The sequence below is a fragment of the Rhizophagus irregularis genome, chromosome 27 (genome assembly GCF_026210795.1).
Source record: "Rhizophagus irregularis chromosome 27, complete sequence".
Classification (NCBI taxonomy): Eukaryota; Fungi; Glomeromycota; class Glomeromycetes; order Glomerales; family Glomeraceae; genus Rhizophagus; species Rhizophagus irregularis.
This window is the reverse complement of record NC_089455.1, coordinates 2019519-2037050: the sequence shown is the minus strand read 5'-3', so window position 1 is coordinate 2037050 and position 17532 is coordinate 2019519. Positions and strand designations below refer to the sequence as shown.

Here is a 17532-nt window from a genome sequence, read left to right as displayed (position 1 = left end):
GAGGGATACGCAGGGTCCTTTATTAATATAGTCAGATTATTTGTTAAGATGATAACATGTGTTAATTTTGATAAATAATATTAAAGATATTATTATTTTTCGTTATTAGCGTGTTTTGAATCACGAATCGTAGTTACATAGGACTTAATATCCATGCAATGTAACAAACAAAAAGTAAAAAAATGTACGCCAAAACAAAAATTTTCTGTTCGTTGACTTCAAAATAAAGTTCAAAACGTGAAAATTTTTTTTTTTTTTTAATTCTCCTTGCAAGAATTTGAAACTTGTGCATAAAAAAGATGAAACTGTTCAACATTTAACAGAACTTTATTAAGATGAAATATCGGTGAGTTAAAGGCTGTTCATTAAGGGGCCAAGGAATGGATTTTTAGCTTATATATTTTTAGCAAAGTGCCTTGGCCATTAATTAAAAAAACAAATATGTACGCTTGTTTATATGCAATGCCCAAAAGATTGTACATCTTTGACATATTTAATTAAAAGATACCATTATAAAAATTTTGTAAATCATAGCCTTTAAAATTTATAATGAGTTAATACGATCGTTACACACAAATAGTTGAAAAAAGGGTTCTTAAGTATTTTATTTTCACTCGTTGAACATGAGTGTTATAATTTTAGATTCCTATAACTCATGATCTAATAGCATGATGCGCGTGAGCAATTTCTGGATAGTGACGAGATTTAGTTGGCTTTCAAGTAGCATGTGAATATCTTAACGATTAATTAATCATGCTTAAATTAGGTCACATTAATTTTGTAATATTTTATTATGGATAATTACTAAAACTACTACATTTTATATAGACGATCTTAAATTCTAATATGTAAAAAATTTAGGTGCTATGATAGTATTTATATGGTACACACTATTATTATTTATACAAATAAAAAAAATATTTTTTTTTGTTCTCCGTTTGATTCGTCATAAAGTTCTAATACATTAATCTATTTGGTGATTATTCTTTAATATAAAGGACTTGCTATATCGGAGAAAAATGAAGGATGGCACATACGTCGTAAATTATTCTTTAATGAACTTATTACAGTAAATTCCTTCCTCCATGCGTTGGTTATATGAACGAATCCAATGTTGAAGAATATATTCAGGACTTGAAATAGTTTAACTATCGGATTTAATTGGACTGTGGTATAAGGTGTAATTAGAGCATCCAGATGATTTCTTCATCTTTACAGAAACATGTCAAACCAAGACGAAGTCGTGACTAAACCATGGCCAACTTGTAAACAATCAGGAAAAGAGTTAATCACATGTTAGTCATGAGTTAGTCATGAGTTAGTTACGGCTTCGTCATAGGTTTAGTTACTGGATATTAAGGCGATATTCACAGATCGTCAATAAATCGTAATATCATTGATACAGTGCGGTACCTCTATAATAGGTACCCCTTATATCTTGTGATCTAATGGTCAGAATTTTATAAAATTTTAAAATTAGATAGCTTTTAAAAAGATAAATACATTAAGCAAATAAAAATATTTTTTCGATTTTTTTTTGCAAAATCACATGACTTAAAATAAATTTAATTGGCTAATGCAATACTTAATGTTAATTAGAATTATGCACAATTTTTTATATAAATAATTTGATTCTATAGAATTTATATTTTTTTAGCAAGTTTTCCTGTAATTCCTTTTTGAGAAATAGGCATAATATAATTTGTAATAAATAAAAATTACCAAAATTTTTTTTAATTTTTTTTCAATAAAGTATGGGTAAGTTTATAAGCTAAAATGATTTATTTTAATAAGCACTATCAAATGATTATTTTTTTTTATGTTACACAAAAATCACTTATTCTCAAATTTTTCCCATCATAATAAATTACCTGAACTTCAAACTTATGTAACACTAGCAAAATTTTTTATTTTTTAATCTAACCTGATAAGTTTAAAAGCTTTTAATACTATGCTTTATTAAAATTATCGGTTAGAATTTTAAAATATTATTTTTTGCTAACATAACATCTTTTTGAAAATGTTACATTATGACTATAAAATTAGGTCAGTTATAGAGGTACCGCACTGTAGCAACTTATATAATATATCGTAGCATCATCATAACTAATTATATAAATAAAATTCAATAAATTGTTGATTGACATAACAAATTATGTAATAAAACTTTAATAAGTTATTAATAAATTAGTGTCTTCTTAACGACGGATATTATAATTACATTGTAGGCATATATAGAATAAATTTTAATTATGCTATAATAGCTTTTAAAATAAATCTTAATCATGTTGTGGCCACATATATAATAAATCATGTCAAAACATTATTCATGTATAAACTGAGTATTAGATAACTCAAATTACTGTCAATTTATTTGCTTGTAATTAGAGCTCCTAATGAGTTGAGTTGAGTCGAGTCACGAGTCAAAAACCTTAATTTTAAAGTACTATTTATTAAGTTAGAATATAATTAAACGAAAATTTACAATTATGCGAGTCAAAAATGCGAGTTTATGCGAGTCATTTTTGGAGCTCTACTTGTAATAATTAATTGTAAATGTAAAATCAAAATAAACCATATAAAATACATATTAAATATCTTTAAAGAAATAAAGATTTTGTATATACATTTTATTTTCTAGATTGTGATCATCAATGCATTTATTTTCCTTAAAATAGTAAATAAAATGCATAGTACTTGTACAAATTATACTTATAGGAAAGACATGTCGCTGTCTATTCACAGACTGGAGGGTATTCCAGTACAGTTTGATTAATAATTTCAAATCTATTAACAGAAATAAAAGCAAACTGTTTGATTGTTGTATTAACGACTAAAAATTGACCATATAATTTAAAAACTTCTCTATCATCAGTAACTATGGTAAACAACTTTGATTCTTTAATAGAAAAAATTAAAATTTTGGAGTTAGTTTTGAAACTTACCGCCTATCCAATAAAAGTCCAAAGGGAAACTTACAAAAAAAATAATTCTTGATATTACCTTCAATATACAAAAAAATAACAAAAACATTAGCAAAATGTTTTATTAATATAATTAAAAAAATCCTCTTCACTAAAATTCACATGCATCTAAGAGCCAAAGAATCAACCATCTAAAAAAAAGAAAAAAAGATTTAGTAGCTGTTTTTAAAATATAAAGCGTAATTTTTCTTTTTTTGCATGAATAAAATAAAAAAAATGTCGTAATTTATGTAATATATTATAAATTTATATGAATAACGCAATAAAGTAATAAAGAAAATAAAAAAATTACAAAACTTACAAAAATACCATATCCAAAGAACTGAAAAGTCATCTAAAAAAGATAAAAGAGAGAGAAAAGGAAAAATATTGGAAAAGGGGAAGACGAAAGTGTAAAAATGGAAGAAAACAAAAATGTGAGAAATAGGGAAAGAGTAGAGTTAAAAAAAGTATAATTAATCATTCAATTATTATTAATATAATATCACGTGATTTACTTGATGAATTAAATTTTTATTGAAAAGTTATATGATGTCATCTGTTTAGTAATTCTTTCATTCGATATATTATAGGATTAGATGTTAAAGATATTTTTAGTTCTTTTACAATTTTGAAACATTTTGTTTATCACTTTGTATTTTTATAGGGATAATTTTCGTATTAGATGTGAAAAATAAAAATTTATTTAGATTAACTTTAGAAATTTAGGAAATAAACTTTATGATCTTGTATTTTTATATTTAAATAAATTACATTTAATATATTTTTCTTTTAACTTAAATACTTAAATATGCGTCTAATTTAATACTTAAAATAGTTTAAATTAATTAATAGCTTTTTAAAAATTAAATAGCTAAATTTAATACTTGAATTAAATTAAATAGCATACACGTTTAATTAAACAAAATAGCTTAAATTTAAATTTAAATACACATCTAATTTGATACTTAAATTAAATTAATTAATTAATTGTAAAATTTTATTAATTTTTATCACTTACAATTTTACAGAATTTATTATTATAATTTTATTGCTTATGATTTTACTGATACTAAAATTTACTATTAATTTTTATTATAAAAAAAAAAATAATTAAAAAGGTATTTGTATATCATGTGTGTTATGACTTATGACAATTGGATTTAGACTTTTAGTATATTTTGAACTAAAACTCTTTTAAAGGTTTTGATTAAAGTCAATAAATTTATGCATCCATATTTATTTATATTTTATTTATTATATGATGATGATGATGAATTGATGATCAAAAAAAATCCTAAATATTGATTATACTTTTTAACTATTTTTTTTTTAAAGGTTTTAATCAAACTATTAAATCTTCTTTTTTTTTAATTTTTTTTTTTTGAAAGTTTTGAGCTTTTGAAATTTTTTTTAATTTTTCTTAATCGAACTATGAGAAGTTTAAACTTTTAAGTAATTTTTTTTTTAAAAAAAAAGTTTCTATCGAACTATCAAAGTTTTTTTTAATTATTTTTTTTTATCAACTAAACTGTTTAAACTTTTTATTTAAAAAGTTTAATCAAGCTGTCAAACTTCATTTTTAACTTTTTTGAAAAGTTTTGAGTTTTTAACTTTTTTTTGGTTTCAAAATCAAAAAAATTTTTTGACATAAGATTTTGGTATGTGCAATTTTTTTTATTTTATCCTTCTTTAAACAAACATTATTATTAATATTTTACATTTTTTTAGGTGACTCTTTAAATTTCCTTAGATGTGAAATTTTGGTAAGGAGCGTGCCAGAAATCAGCTGATTTCTCTCAATTAGTAGCTTAACCCCCACCCTTGATTGGCTAAAAAAATTATTACTATTGAATATTAAATATTATATATAATAATTAGTATTATATAATTATCTTGGCTTCTAGTGATTCAATTTGAACAAACTTTTTTTTTGTTTTGTAAAGCTAGATTTATAGAGCTAAATGAGAGCTATAAATTAAAAAAAAGTTTATTAAAATTGGATGACTAGAAGTCAAAATAATTGCATTATAATAATTATATAAAAATAACTAAATTACTTACATTTATATTTAAATATATAAATGTCACATGATATATATAAACCTGATCTGAAGCTTGACTCCCCCATCCCTTTCAAATCAACTGATTTCTGGCACGTCCCTAAGCGCAAATTTTTTACTCTGTCTTCTAGTGAACATTTACTGACAGTTTGTTCTTTTTCTTTTTATTAGATAGTTAGTTCTTTGACTTTTTGTACATGAATTTTGGTAAGTTTTTCATTGTTTTTCTTTAAAATACTTTTAACAAAACAGTTATTAATATTTCATTTTTTTTTAGATGGGTCTATAATGTCTATGAGAGAGTTGATTTAAGCTAAGTCAAACTGTTGATTGGATTAAAGATGAGTACTCTGTATACAGTACCTTTGTAGGACCCGGAAAATACTTATATAGGTAAGGTCCCAAAAATATTTTTTATTAGTAGCTCTAAGCATAGGTTTTTACTATGATCGCTAAGCATTGTTGATATCTAACCTTAACGAAAATTATATAAAAATAAGCAAATCAATCTTCTAACCTAATTAAATTTTTATTATAACACATATAATTTATAAAATATATTTATTAATTAATATATTTTATTAAATCCAATTTTAAATATGTTGTGAAGCTAAACTAAACATAATATACAAGTAGATTAACAATATTCAATTAATAAAGTTAATAAACAATAAAAGAAAAATTCGAAATTAATACTATTACAAAAAATGTATATTTCTCCATAAGTATTATACTTACACCCATAAAAATTAATATGTAGGTAGTTTCGACCTTGCTGAACAATTTTCAATTAATTTAGAAAGTCGATTTCATTTGACCAAAGAGGTGTAATTACGCTCTGAAGTTGTAAACGGAGAAATGAAAAATTCGGAAGTTAGTACCGTTATGAAAAATGCACTTTTCTCCATAAGTATTATACCCACACTCATGAAAATTAATATATAAGTAGTTTCGACCTTGCTGAACAACTTTCAATTAATTTAGAAAGTTGATTTCATTTGATTGAAGTGGTGTAATTACGCTCTGAAGTTATAAACGAAAAAGTGAAAAATTTAAAAGTTATTACCGTTAAAAAAAATATGCTTTTCTATATAAATATCATACTTAGCCTATGAAAATTAAAATACAAGTAGATTTAACTTGCTGAACAAACTTACTTAAGCAGTTAAGCATAAAAGATAATTTGATATAACCAAAGTGGTGAGTAGTGAAATTATATTTTAAAGTAAAACATATTTATAGTAATTTTATTTAACAAAATAAACATGTAATTTTATATTAATAAAACATTGAAAAAAAAATGAAATTTCATCAAAAAAAAATTTTTGTTTATGTATTTATATAAAATTGTGAAATGTAGTACAAAATTAACACTCACCGTTAGTGAAAATAAAATAAAAATTAATTATAAATTCAATATATAATATTTTAAAAAGTTATATAAATATGAAAAATAAGCAACTAAAAACTCTTAGTATTTTAAAATAATACCAAAAATATGCAATTTAATTATCTTACATAGTATAAAATTTTCTACCTATGTACTATTATTCAAGATCAAATCTATTTTTTGATTAATTTATTTCTCTTAACAAAATTTTTCCTAATGTTTCATTTATCCTTTTTTTGAATGGTTATTCTTCAGATTTCTTTAGATGTATGAGAATTTGGCAAGTGAGTTTTTCTTTAAATCAACTTATTATTTTAACCCTTTAAAAAATAATGGCTTTTACCACTTTTTTTTGTAGAAAGAATTGCTCCGCCAAAATTCCAGGTGAGGATCAATCAGGTGATACCATTGACCAAATTAAGTTTCCACCTTGTTATAGTTATGTCACCAGGGACGCTATATCAACGGAAATTTTAATACATTGATCGTTTAAAAATCTGCGGCTATCCAATTATAATAAAAGGAATATTGGAATATTAGATAATATATTTGCAATGTACTGTATTTTATAAATAAATTTATATTATATTTTACAGTTAAATTTTACAATTGTATATGTTAATAAATTAATATTAGTTACAATTAATGTATTGTATGTATTGTATGATATCCTACAAGACCAAATACATTTAGAAAATTTAAAGTATTTTAACATGGTACAACTTCCCAAGCTTCATTAACTTTATTGTCAGAATTTTGTAAACCACCTCAAAAAAAAAAATAAAATAAAATAAAATAAAATAAATAAAAAATTATAAATACAAAACAAAAATAAAATAAAAAAAAAATTTTAACATTTTAAGAAATGATTTATCAATTATTGTATACTTGCAGATACATCACACAAATATCTTGATTAATTTATTTTGGCTAATGTCTGATTTTATTTGCTACCTTTTAAAGATTATTATTTGATCTTGCCACTATTTTAAGACTGGTTTTCATCAAAACTTTATTGAAATATTATAAAAAACTTAGCAAAAAATGTCATTAAAAGATAGATACAAATTCGAAAATATTAGGTAACGAACTCATGACTGCTAGGTCGCAAAATATCAGGTTTCTGTAAAGATGTTCTTTCATAAAAAAAACCATTTCTTTATTGTCCACCAAGTTGTAAGAGAATAGTAAAATATAATGTAGAAGAACTTTTAGCAAGTAATCTTTCAATAATAAATCATCCAATTGATATTGCATCAGTTATAAGAGAATCAAAAGAGTCTTCAAATGATAAACCTCATTTATCATATTAAACATAAACATTCAGGTATATGTGGTTTGAAGAATACAGAAAATTACATTTAGAACAAGGAAAAGGAAGAAATAGAAAGATCTATAAACAATTACAGATCAAGAATTCTAAATAAAATTATCAGTAGATAAGTTACAGTATCTTCAATATGTCAAAATTTGTTGATTTATTATATTAGATTTGACCGTTACAACTAATAACAAGTTTAATAATAAAAGAGTGAATGATGTATTCAAATAATTCAAATTTTTATTCAGGAGATTTGGCCAAACAAATTATAAATCACATCTGAACTAAGAAAAATTTAATACAAAGAGAATACAAGTTGGCAATATGAATTACAATACATCAATAGAATTATGATAAGAATTAGAATCTATTTAAACTAGGATGATAACATACCTTATTTGAGGGCAATTTTAGCAATTTAACGTTTTCTATTGAAATATAATTATCCCTTAAACATGACCTGATTTCAAAAATGAATTTGGAATTTTTTTTTTTCTAATGAATGATTGGCTGTTGGGATTTGAGAATTCGAACTTTCGAACAAAATGGATTAATTGCTAATTCGGTTAAGATCGGCAGTGTCTTACTATGTAAAATCGGGGCAAAAAAAGAAAATAATTATCTCTTGATCCAATGATCCAATTTCAATGAACTTTTTTTTGTTTTATAGATCTTGATTTCCTCAATAAAATAAAAAATTTATTGAAATTGAAATACTAAATTATAAGAAAATCGTGAAAAAGTATTTCATATTATTATTATGACTAAATTTTAGTAAATCATAAAAAAAGAATTGATTCCTAATTCAGTGATCCAATTTCAATAATTTTTTTTTGTCTTTTAGGTCTTAACCTCTTTTTCACAATAAAAAAAAGTTTGTCAATATTGGACTGCTAGATCGGAAGATAATCACAAAGATATATTTTGCCATATCATGAATCTAAAAATCGTCCGGCAAAATATGTTTTCACAATTATCTCACGATCTAGAGGCCCAATTTTGACAAAATTTTTTTATTATGTAGAGATTATTGAGATCTAAATAACAAAAAAAAGTTTATCGAAATTGGATCACTGAATCAGGAGATAATTGTCTGCTTTGTTATTAATGGAATCGATCGTTGTCAGTAAAATATGTTTTTGTGATTATCTCACAACCTAATGGTCCAATTTCAATGAAATTATTTTTATTTTATAAAGGTAATCCAGACTTACAGAACAAAAAAAAGTTCATCAAAATTGGATTATTAGATCATATGATAATTATTTTTATTATTTGCACCAATTTCCCCAATTTTACATAGTAGGACACTGCTGATCTTAACCGAATTAGCAATTAATGAGATAATCAAGAAATTTATTATAATAAAAAAAATTTTCCTAATATAGTATCGAAAAATACAGGTCTAATTCATATTACCAACAATCATATTACTGACAATCATTTTACCGCACTCACTTTACCGACAGGTACGTTTTACTGACAATCATATTACCAACAATCATTTTACTGACAAAATAATAATATAATTTTAAGTAATATTAATTGAAATAATATACAGTACATTATTATATTCAATTAGTTACAAAAAAAGCAAATTATATAAACTAAATTAAGAAAATTTTTAAGACCAATTTTAAGTATAATATATTATAAAGCTGAAATAAATTTTTTAAAAAATAAAATTGATAAAATTAAATATTAAATTCAAGTTATTTTATTATATATAAATATCATAATATTTTACATTTTGTTATATATTAATCAATTTTTTATTTATATATTATGGTAAATTCTTTTATATTAAATATGTATTATAATTTTTATACTGAAGTGGATAGTAAAATAGTAATAAATACTGCAAGTGTTGATAGTAAAATGAGTGTCAGTAAAATGAGTGTCAGTAAAATGTACCTGTCGGTAAAATAATTGTCAATAATATAAGTGTCGGTAAAATGATTGTTGGTAATATGATTGTTAGTAATGTAAACGGGTCCTGAAAAATACATATAAAAGTCAAAGATGATTGGCAAAATTTTGCTTTAAAATAAGGGGAGTGACACATATTATGTCATATTTATTTTACTATGAATTCTATCCCCTTCCCCCCCTTGTCAGATTTAATAACCAATTAAATTTAATTATACAATTTATATAAATAGAATAAGTGTAATGTCAGATTTTAATTATCTTCCTCCCCTCTCTAATAATTACATCATATATGTCACTTCCTTAAGCAAATATTTTTATTAAGATCAATACGCAAAGTTGACTTCTGACTTTATAATTTATATTAGAATAAGCAAATTTTTTTTATGATATTTGTATATTAAAAAAATGAAATCATGGTTTTTTTTAATTTAATTGGTTGTATTTAGAATCACTGGTCAAAATTAATATTATCGGATACTTTGCTGAAACTTGGAGTTTACAATCGATATTGATTAGATATTGCAATGATATCATTACGATATCATTACGATATTTTGATAAAAAATAGATTCGACGTCGTTACGTTAGTCGTAACTATATTTATTCGACATTGATTAGTTCGATATCTCTGCGATATCGCAGCGATCATTATGCGATGTAAATATTATCACGTAATCACATCGTAGTGATGTCGTATTAACATTGAATTAATATTACAAAAATATTTGACATTTATTTGATATCGTAACCATGTCGTATTAACATTGAATTAATATTACAAAAATATTTGACATTTATTTGATATCGTAACCATGTCGTATTAACATTGAATTAATATTACAAAATATTTGACATTTTATTTGATATCGTAACCACATCGTAGTGATATCATATTAACATCGAATTAATATTGCAAAAATATTTTACATCTATTTGATATCGTAACCACATCGTAGTGATGTCGTATTAACATTGAATTAATATTACAAAATATTTGACATTTTATTTGATATCGTAATCACATCGTATTGATATCATATTAACATCGAATTAATATTCAAAAATATTTTATCTATTTGATATCGTAACCACATCGTAGTGATGTCGTATTAATATTGAATTAATATTACAAAATATTTGACATTTTATTTGATATCGTAACCACATCGTAGTGATATCATATTAACATCAAATTAATATTGCAAAAATATTAAAAATATTTTACATCTATTTGATATCGTAGCCACATCGTAGTGATGTCGTATTAACATTGAATTAATATTACAATTTTATTTGATATCGTAACTACATCATAATAATATCATATTAATATCGAATTAATATTACAAAAAATGTTTTACATTTATTTAATATCGTAACTACATCGTAATGATATTATATTAACACCGAATTAACATCACAAAAATATTTTTATTGTAATATATGTTTATTATTTATTATACATTAATAATAATAATTTTTTATTAGTGGATTATTATGGGTGAGTGGAGTACGTTTCTTTTCTTCCTTTTTTTTTTATTCTTTTCTTCTCTTTTTTATTCTTTTCTTCTCGTATGTGAGTGGATGGATACGTCATTTTCAATTTTAAAATATACTTTGCTGAAACTTGGAGTTTACAATCGATATTGATTAGATATTGCAATGATATCATTACGATATCATTACGATATTTTGATAAAAAATAGATTCGACGTCGTTAAGTTAGTCGTAACTATATTTATTCGACATTGATTAGTTCGATATCTCTGCGATATCGCAGCGATCATTATGCGATGTAAATATTATCACGTAATCACATCGTAGTGATGTCGTATTAACATTGAATTAATATTACAAAAATATTTGACATTTATTTGATATCGTAACCATGTCGTATTAACATTGAATTAATATTACAAAATATTTGACATTTTATTTGATATCGTAACCACATCGTAGTGATATCATATTAACATCGAATTAATATTGCAAAAATATTTTACATCTATTTGATATCGTAACCACATCGTAGTGATGTCGTATTAACATTGAATTAATATTACAAAATATTTGACATTTTATTTGATATCGTAATCACATCGTATTGATATCATATTAACATCGAATTAATATTCAAAAATATTTTATCTATTTGATATCGTAACCACATCGTAGTGATGTCGTATTAATATTGAATTAATATTACAAAATATTTGACATTTTATTTGATATCGTAACCACATCGTAGTGATATCATATTAACATCGAATTAATATTGCAAAATATTTGACATTTTATTTGATATCGTAACCACATCGTAGCCATATCGTAGTGATATCATATTAACATCGAATTAATATTGCAAAAATATTAAAAATATTTTACATCTATTTGATATCGTAGCCACATCATAGTGATGTCGTATTAACATTGAATTAATATTACAATTTTATTTGATATCGTAACTACATCATAATAATATCATATTAATATCGAATTAATATTACAAAAAATGTTTTACATTTATTTAATATCGTAACTACATCGTAATGATATTATATTAACACCGAATTAACATCACAAAAATATTTTTATTGTAATATATGTTTATTATTTATTATACATTAATAATAATAATTTTTTATTAGTGGATTATTATGGGTGAGTGGAGTACGTTTCTTTTCTTCCTTTTTTTTTATTCTTTTCTTCTCTTTTTTATTCTTTTCTTCTCGTATGTGAGTGGATGGATACGTCATTTTCAATTTTAAAATATATATATATATATATAAAAAAAACAAAAAAAACAATCATGATTAATAAAATGTACTCTTTGTAAAATATATTTAAAATTTAATACATAACCTTGGGATAATAGTTAGAGCAGGTAATTCCAGGATTTTGTAAAGAATAATAAAAATGATAATATTTTTAAGTTAGTTCTTTCTTTAAATTTTTTTGAAAGTGTTTTGTTTCTTAAAATCATAATATTGTAAAAAAATGCTGGTTGCTACGACTGACGGACAACGACAAATTGTCAGGCTATCCCCGGACAAAGTAATTGGAAGGCGAAAAATGCCATAAATATCCAGCCCTATTTTACAACATTTTCTTCCAGGCTAAAGCAAATATTACAAAAGAAATTGCAAATATATTTAACAAGCAATAGATACATGGCCGTTGAAAAATATATTCACACTTCATATTGTAATACCACAGTCTAACAAAGAAATTGCAAATATATTTAACAAGCAATAGATACATGGCCGTTGAAAAATATATTCACATTTATACCACAGTCTAACAAAAAAATACTCAAACCACAACATATTGTAAAAAAAATATGAAAAATACGCGTATATCCTATTTTCATACCTTGCTTAACAGCTCCACTATTTATTTAAAAAACGGCTTTTTTCTCTTTTGTATGTGGGTAGGTGGGTACATTTTTCCTTTCTTTTATTCTTTTCTTTCGTATGTGAGTGGCGGGTACATTTTCTTTTCTTTATTCTTGCTTTTATTCTTGCTTTTCGTATGTGGGTGTCTTACTATGTTGAATATATAAACTAAAGTGTCCCAAAGTATTGTTAATATTGTAAAAAGATAATTAAAGTATACTTTAAAAAGAAAAAAGAAGAGACGAACTAAAATACCGTAAAGTATTAATATAAAAGACAAGAGAAAAGCGTATTTTTGAAAATAAACAAAAAAAATCTCATTAATAAACGCGAATTTTAGCTATTTTTAGATATCGCATGCATGATATCACATACATGTAATTAAAGTGATTTTAATTGGTTAATTTTAATTTATTATTACATCATGCATATGATTTTATTGGTTAAAATTTTATACGATACAAATTAAAATAATTATTTTATTATATTTATATAATTAATATAATTATATGGCTGTAAAATAAAAATTATTTTTTATCCAAATTCTATTTGTAGTATCATGATTTGGTAGTTGGCACCTTTCTGAATTACAATTATGAATAAAATGTACTTTTTGAACATTATCTATTACAGTAATTGGAAAAATACGTCTCCATTTATCTCCTGTTGCTTGGAGACGGTAAAGTGGACATTTTAATACTGAATGTTCAACCATAGTATCTTCAAACCAATCTACAACAATAAATGCATAATATTTGTTATTGTTACCCTTATGTTGAAAGATACCTTTGATTATTGCATAAGATTCTTCATGATCTTCTTCATAAATTGTGATAAAATCATCGAGATGTAGGTGAACTTTTGAAAGGATACCATTTTCTTCTTCAATCATATATGATGCAAATTTGTACCAACTAATTGAAGAGTTTATAAGTGCCGCCTCAAACTTCATATCCACATAAGATAAAAACAATTCAGTTTTAAAATTATGTAAAGTTAAAAGAAGTTTATCACGTTCCTGCTTTGGCATTCTTTTTTTTAATGAAATATTGGAAATAAAGTTTACTGGAGATATAACTAAATTAAAAGATTAGTAAATATAAATATCAAACATGTACTATTATATGCAATAAAATACTTACTTTTTGTATCATCATCATCGTCTTGAACTTGTTCAGTTGCTTCAGTTGAATATTTATCTTTTGTAACATACCAATTTAAAAATAATTGTCCAAAATTTGAATTTGTAAATCCAGTACAAGATCTATTAAATCTTGGATCAATACCACCATCTGCTAAATGTCGAATTGCAAATAAAGTATTGTAATGCTTTAATAAATCTAAATCTATGTTTTTGCAATTAGTTTTTGGTACCATCCCCTTAAAAATATGATGGACCATTTCTTTTATACCAACTTGGGTATTAATAAGTGTTCCAAAGGTTTTAGCATGCATCAAAAGATGCATATTAACGTGTATATTTGGTAAATTAACAAAATTTACAAAAACCTATAAAAAGTAAAATATTGTTAATTATTTGAAATTATTCTACATTTCAATATCAAATTTGTAACTATACCTTTGGAAGGATTGAAAACTCTTCTTCAAGACATTGTTGCAATTCCTCATAGCTATCTGATGTAAATTTCTTGTTAAAAACCGCTTTCATAGTTTTTGCAACATGTATCCAACAAGATATAATAATTTTTGGAACTGAACTAACTCGAAATGCATCAATTCTTTGTTGAATCATGGCTGTTTCATTATGTTTGATACTTGATTTTTTTAAAAACTGGTTTAACAAAAATGGCATAATCATAGCTAATCTAAGTAAATCCGACATCATAAAACTATTGTAGTGAGTAATCGGATTTGGTAAGCGAGACCATCTTTTTGGAATTTCAAAATTTTTCCAAATTTCGATAAAATTATCTTCTCCTTCTCGTGAAAATAATTCACAAGTTAATTTTAGTAGCCGCCCAATCTTTCCTGCAGTCGCATGATAAACATCCTGCGGCGTCTGTAAATGTCTTTCCCTTTTTAATTTATCTAAAATACTAGGTAATGATCGTAAACCATATTCCGTACAAAGTTGATCTCTTCTTGACATTATAGTCTCACGAGAAATTTTTAAGATTTCTTCGTCTGTAATATGATGATAACGTAATGTTGTTACGATATCCTGATTGTGAGCACTCAATAATTCTTTAGTAGTTTTACAAGTACGACAACCCTTATTTGCATTATGTCTAAATTTATTTTTTAAACAATTTTAATAGTTGTCATAAAATTATATTATTATATTATTAACTAAGTTGAAAAAATACCTTAGTACTCCTGTCATATCGTTACCTTGAGGTAAATCTGCCGTAACAACGCCTAAACCAGCAATTATCCATGCATCTTGTCCTTGGACAGTCATCACCTTTCCTTTCTCTAATTCCTTCATTTCTGAAATGAATGGTATCATAAATTCGTCAAATTTTCCTCCAAATGGGATAAACCCAATAACAAAATGGTTCTTTATTAGCTTTCTTTGATGTGCTGGCATATTTCCAAACTGTACATAAACACCACCTAGAGAATGGTATACATTTCTAAATGTACCAAAATCATCATAATAAAGATCTAAAAACAGCTTATAGATTGGCATAGATGATGATGGTGGATTTCTAATAGAAATGTAATCAGATGGATGTAGGTATGAAAGCTTTACATTACGAACGTGCCAACGGTCATTACATTTATAAATTATTTCACTAATCCGCAATGAACCATCAGGAATATTTTGATGTTGAAACATCATCAATATAGTTACTTTTTCTAAAATTTGAGAAGTCATTATTAAGGTTGCTTGCCGAAACCTAGGGGTTTAGGCAAGATAGCGTTTCGCCGAAAAGCGAAATTCTGCCGAAACTATATTAAAGTTATATTAAAAAACTGGCGAAACTTTGGAGAATGGCGAAACTGCCGAAACTTATTATAAATGCCGAAACTGCCAAAACTCTGCCGAAACTATAATAAATCTATAGTAAAATTTTGACGAAACTAATCGTAGGATTTTGAAGAGGTTTAGACAAGCAACCTTAGTCATTATAATTAAAAATGGTTCGTCTTGTAACCATACTTCACCGGTAATAGAACGACGTTGTCTTGGTAACCCTTTTAAATTTCCGGGTAAATCACTATATTCCAAAATTTTTTGAATTCGTAACTGATAATATCCATCATGATTTTTTAAAATTGATCTTAATCTTCCAAGTTTTTTTTGACCATTATCATCATGATAGTAAACAAAATCACCAGATCGGTACAATACTATTTATTAAAAATAAATAACTTTAATAAATATTATCAATGATAATAAATTATAATTGTATCAAAGTGTATTAATTTATAACCTTCTGATATTAATATTTCGTGTTGTCCAAAAAGTGGGGATTCCCCCCATAAATTTCCATGCCAAAATTCTGATTTTTCTTCAGAATTAATGCCGGGTCCAAAATACATATGCTTCATTAGCATCGGATTATTAAGAACACGCCATATAATTTCACTAATTGAGAGTTGATACAAAAGTTTTGATCCTCATGAGGTTGATGGAGTTTTTTTTGGTGAAATTTTAATAGACTTTGTTATTATTGGTAGGAGAGGAAGACGTTTTCTCCATGATTGGAATCTTCGGATATTTTTTACCACATGGGTAGGTTCAAATTGAGAATTGTGAATGATATCGACAAGATCTTCATATGCTTTCGTAGAAACATTATGTTTCTGAAGCCAGCAAAATAATGCCGTAGTTGTATAATTATCAAAGTACGGTGCAAATTGACCATTGCAGAACGGTATCTTGTCTTCATCTAACGCTTCAACGATTTGATGTATTTCTTCCTCTTCGTTATTACGTTCCTCTTCATCGTTATTACGTTCCTCTTCCACTTGATTATTATTATCATCATTATTACCTTCATCCTCCTCCTCTTCGTCATTGTTTTCATTATTATCTTCCTCCTCTTCCTCCTCTTCATAATTGTATTCGTTATCACTTTCTTCTTCCTCTTCAGTATCAGATGAATTGACATTATCTTGCGAAAATATCATCTCATCATTGTAGTCTTGAGGATTAATTGATCCATATGCATTATCGTCATCATTAATGTCTTGAAAACTTAAATCATCTTTATGATCATACTGAAAGTCCATGTCATCGTTATCATTATCAGGTGAACGTACAGGCGAACGAATTGCCACTCTCTCGTCAGAATCTGTTGTCTCATTAGGTTTGCTGTAAGAAAACCGATTTCGAATTCGAATTGGCTCTATTGGCTTGTTGTGACTATATCGTCTTCTCATCTTTATAACAATTTAAAATAATTCAAATTTAATTAGAACATAATTACCAGTGGTACCACTACCACAGTATCTGTTATAAATTCAATTAGAACTAAATTTATTAAATACTATTAGG

The 17532-nt window shown here is 25.0% G+C and overlaps 2 protein-coding genes across 2 annotated transcripts; both read right to left on the bottom strand.

Moving 5' to 3' along the window:
- Window positions 1-14637: 14637 nt before the first annotated feature.
- On the bottom strand, window positions 14638-15513 carry OCT59_018308 (uncharacterized protein; the record flags this gene model as incomplete). The annotated part of the gene is made up of 2 exons (XM_066148699.1): window positions 14638-15313; window positions 15392-15513. The coding sequence occupies 2 exons, from the start codon at window positions 15511-15513 to the stop codon at window positions 14638-14640; spliced, it is 798 nt and encodes a 265-aa protein (XP_066004603.1).
- Window positions 15514-16652: 1139 nt separating this feature from the next.
- On the bottom strand, window positions 16653-17417 carry OCT59_018307 (uncharacterized protein; the record flags this gene model as incomplete). Its single annotated transcript, XM_066148698.1, has 1 exon — window positions 16653-17417. One exon carries the CDS (start codon window positions 17415-17417, stop codon window positions 16653-16655), a length of 765 nt encoding a protein of 254 aa, XP_066004602.1.
- Between the last annotated feature and the right edge of the window lie 115 nt (window positions 17418-17532).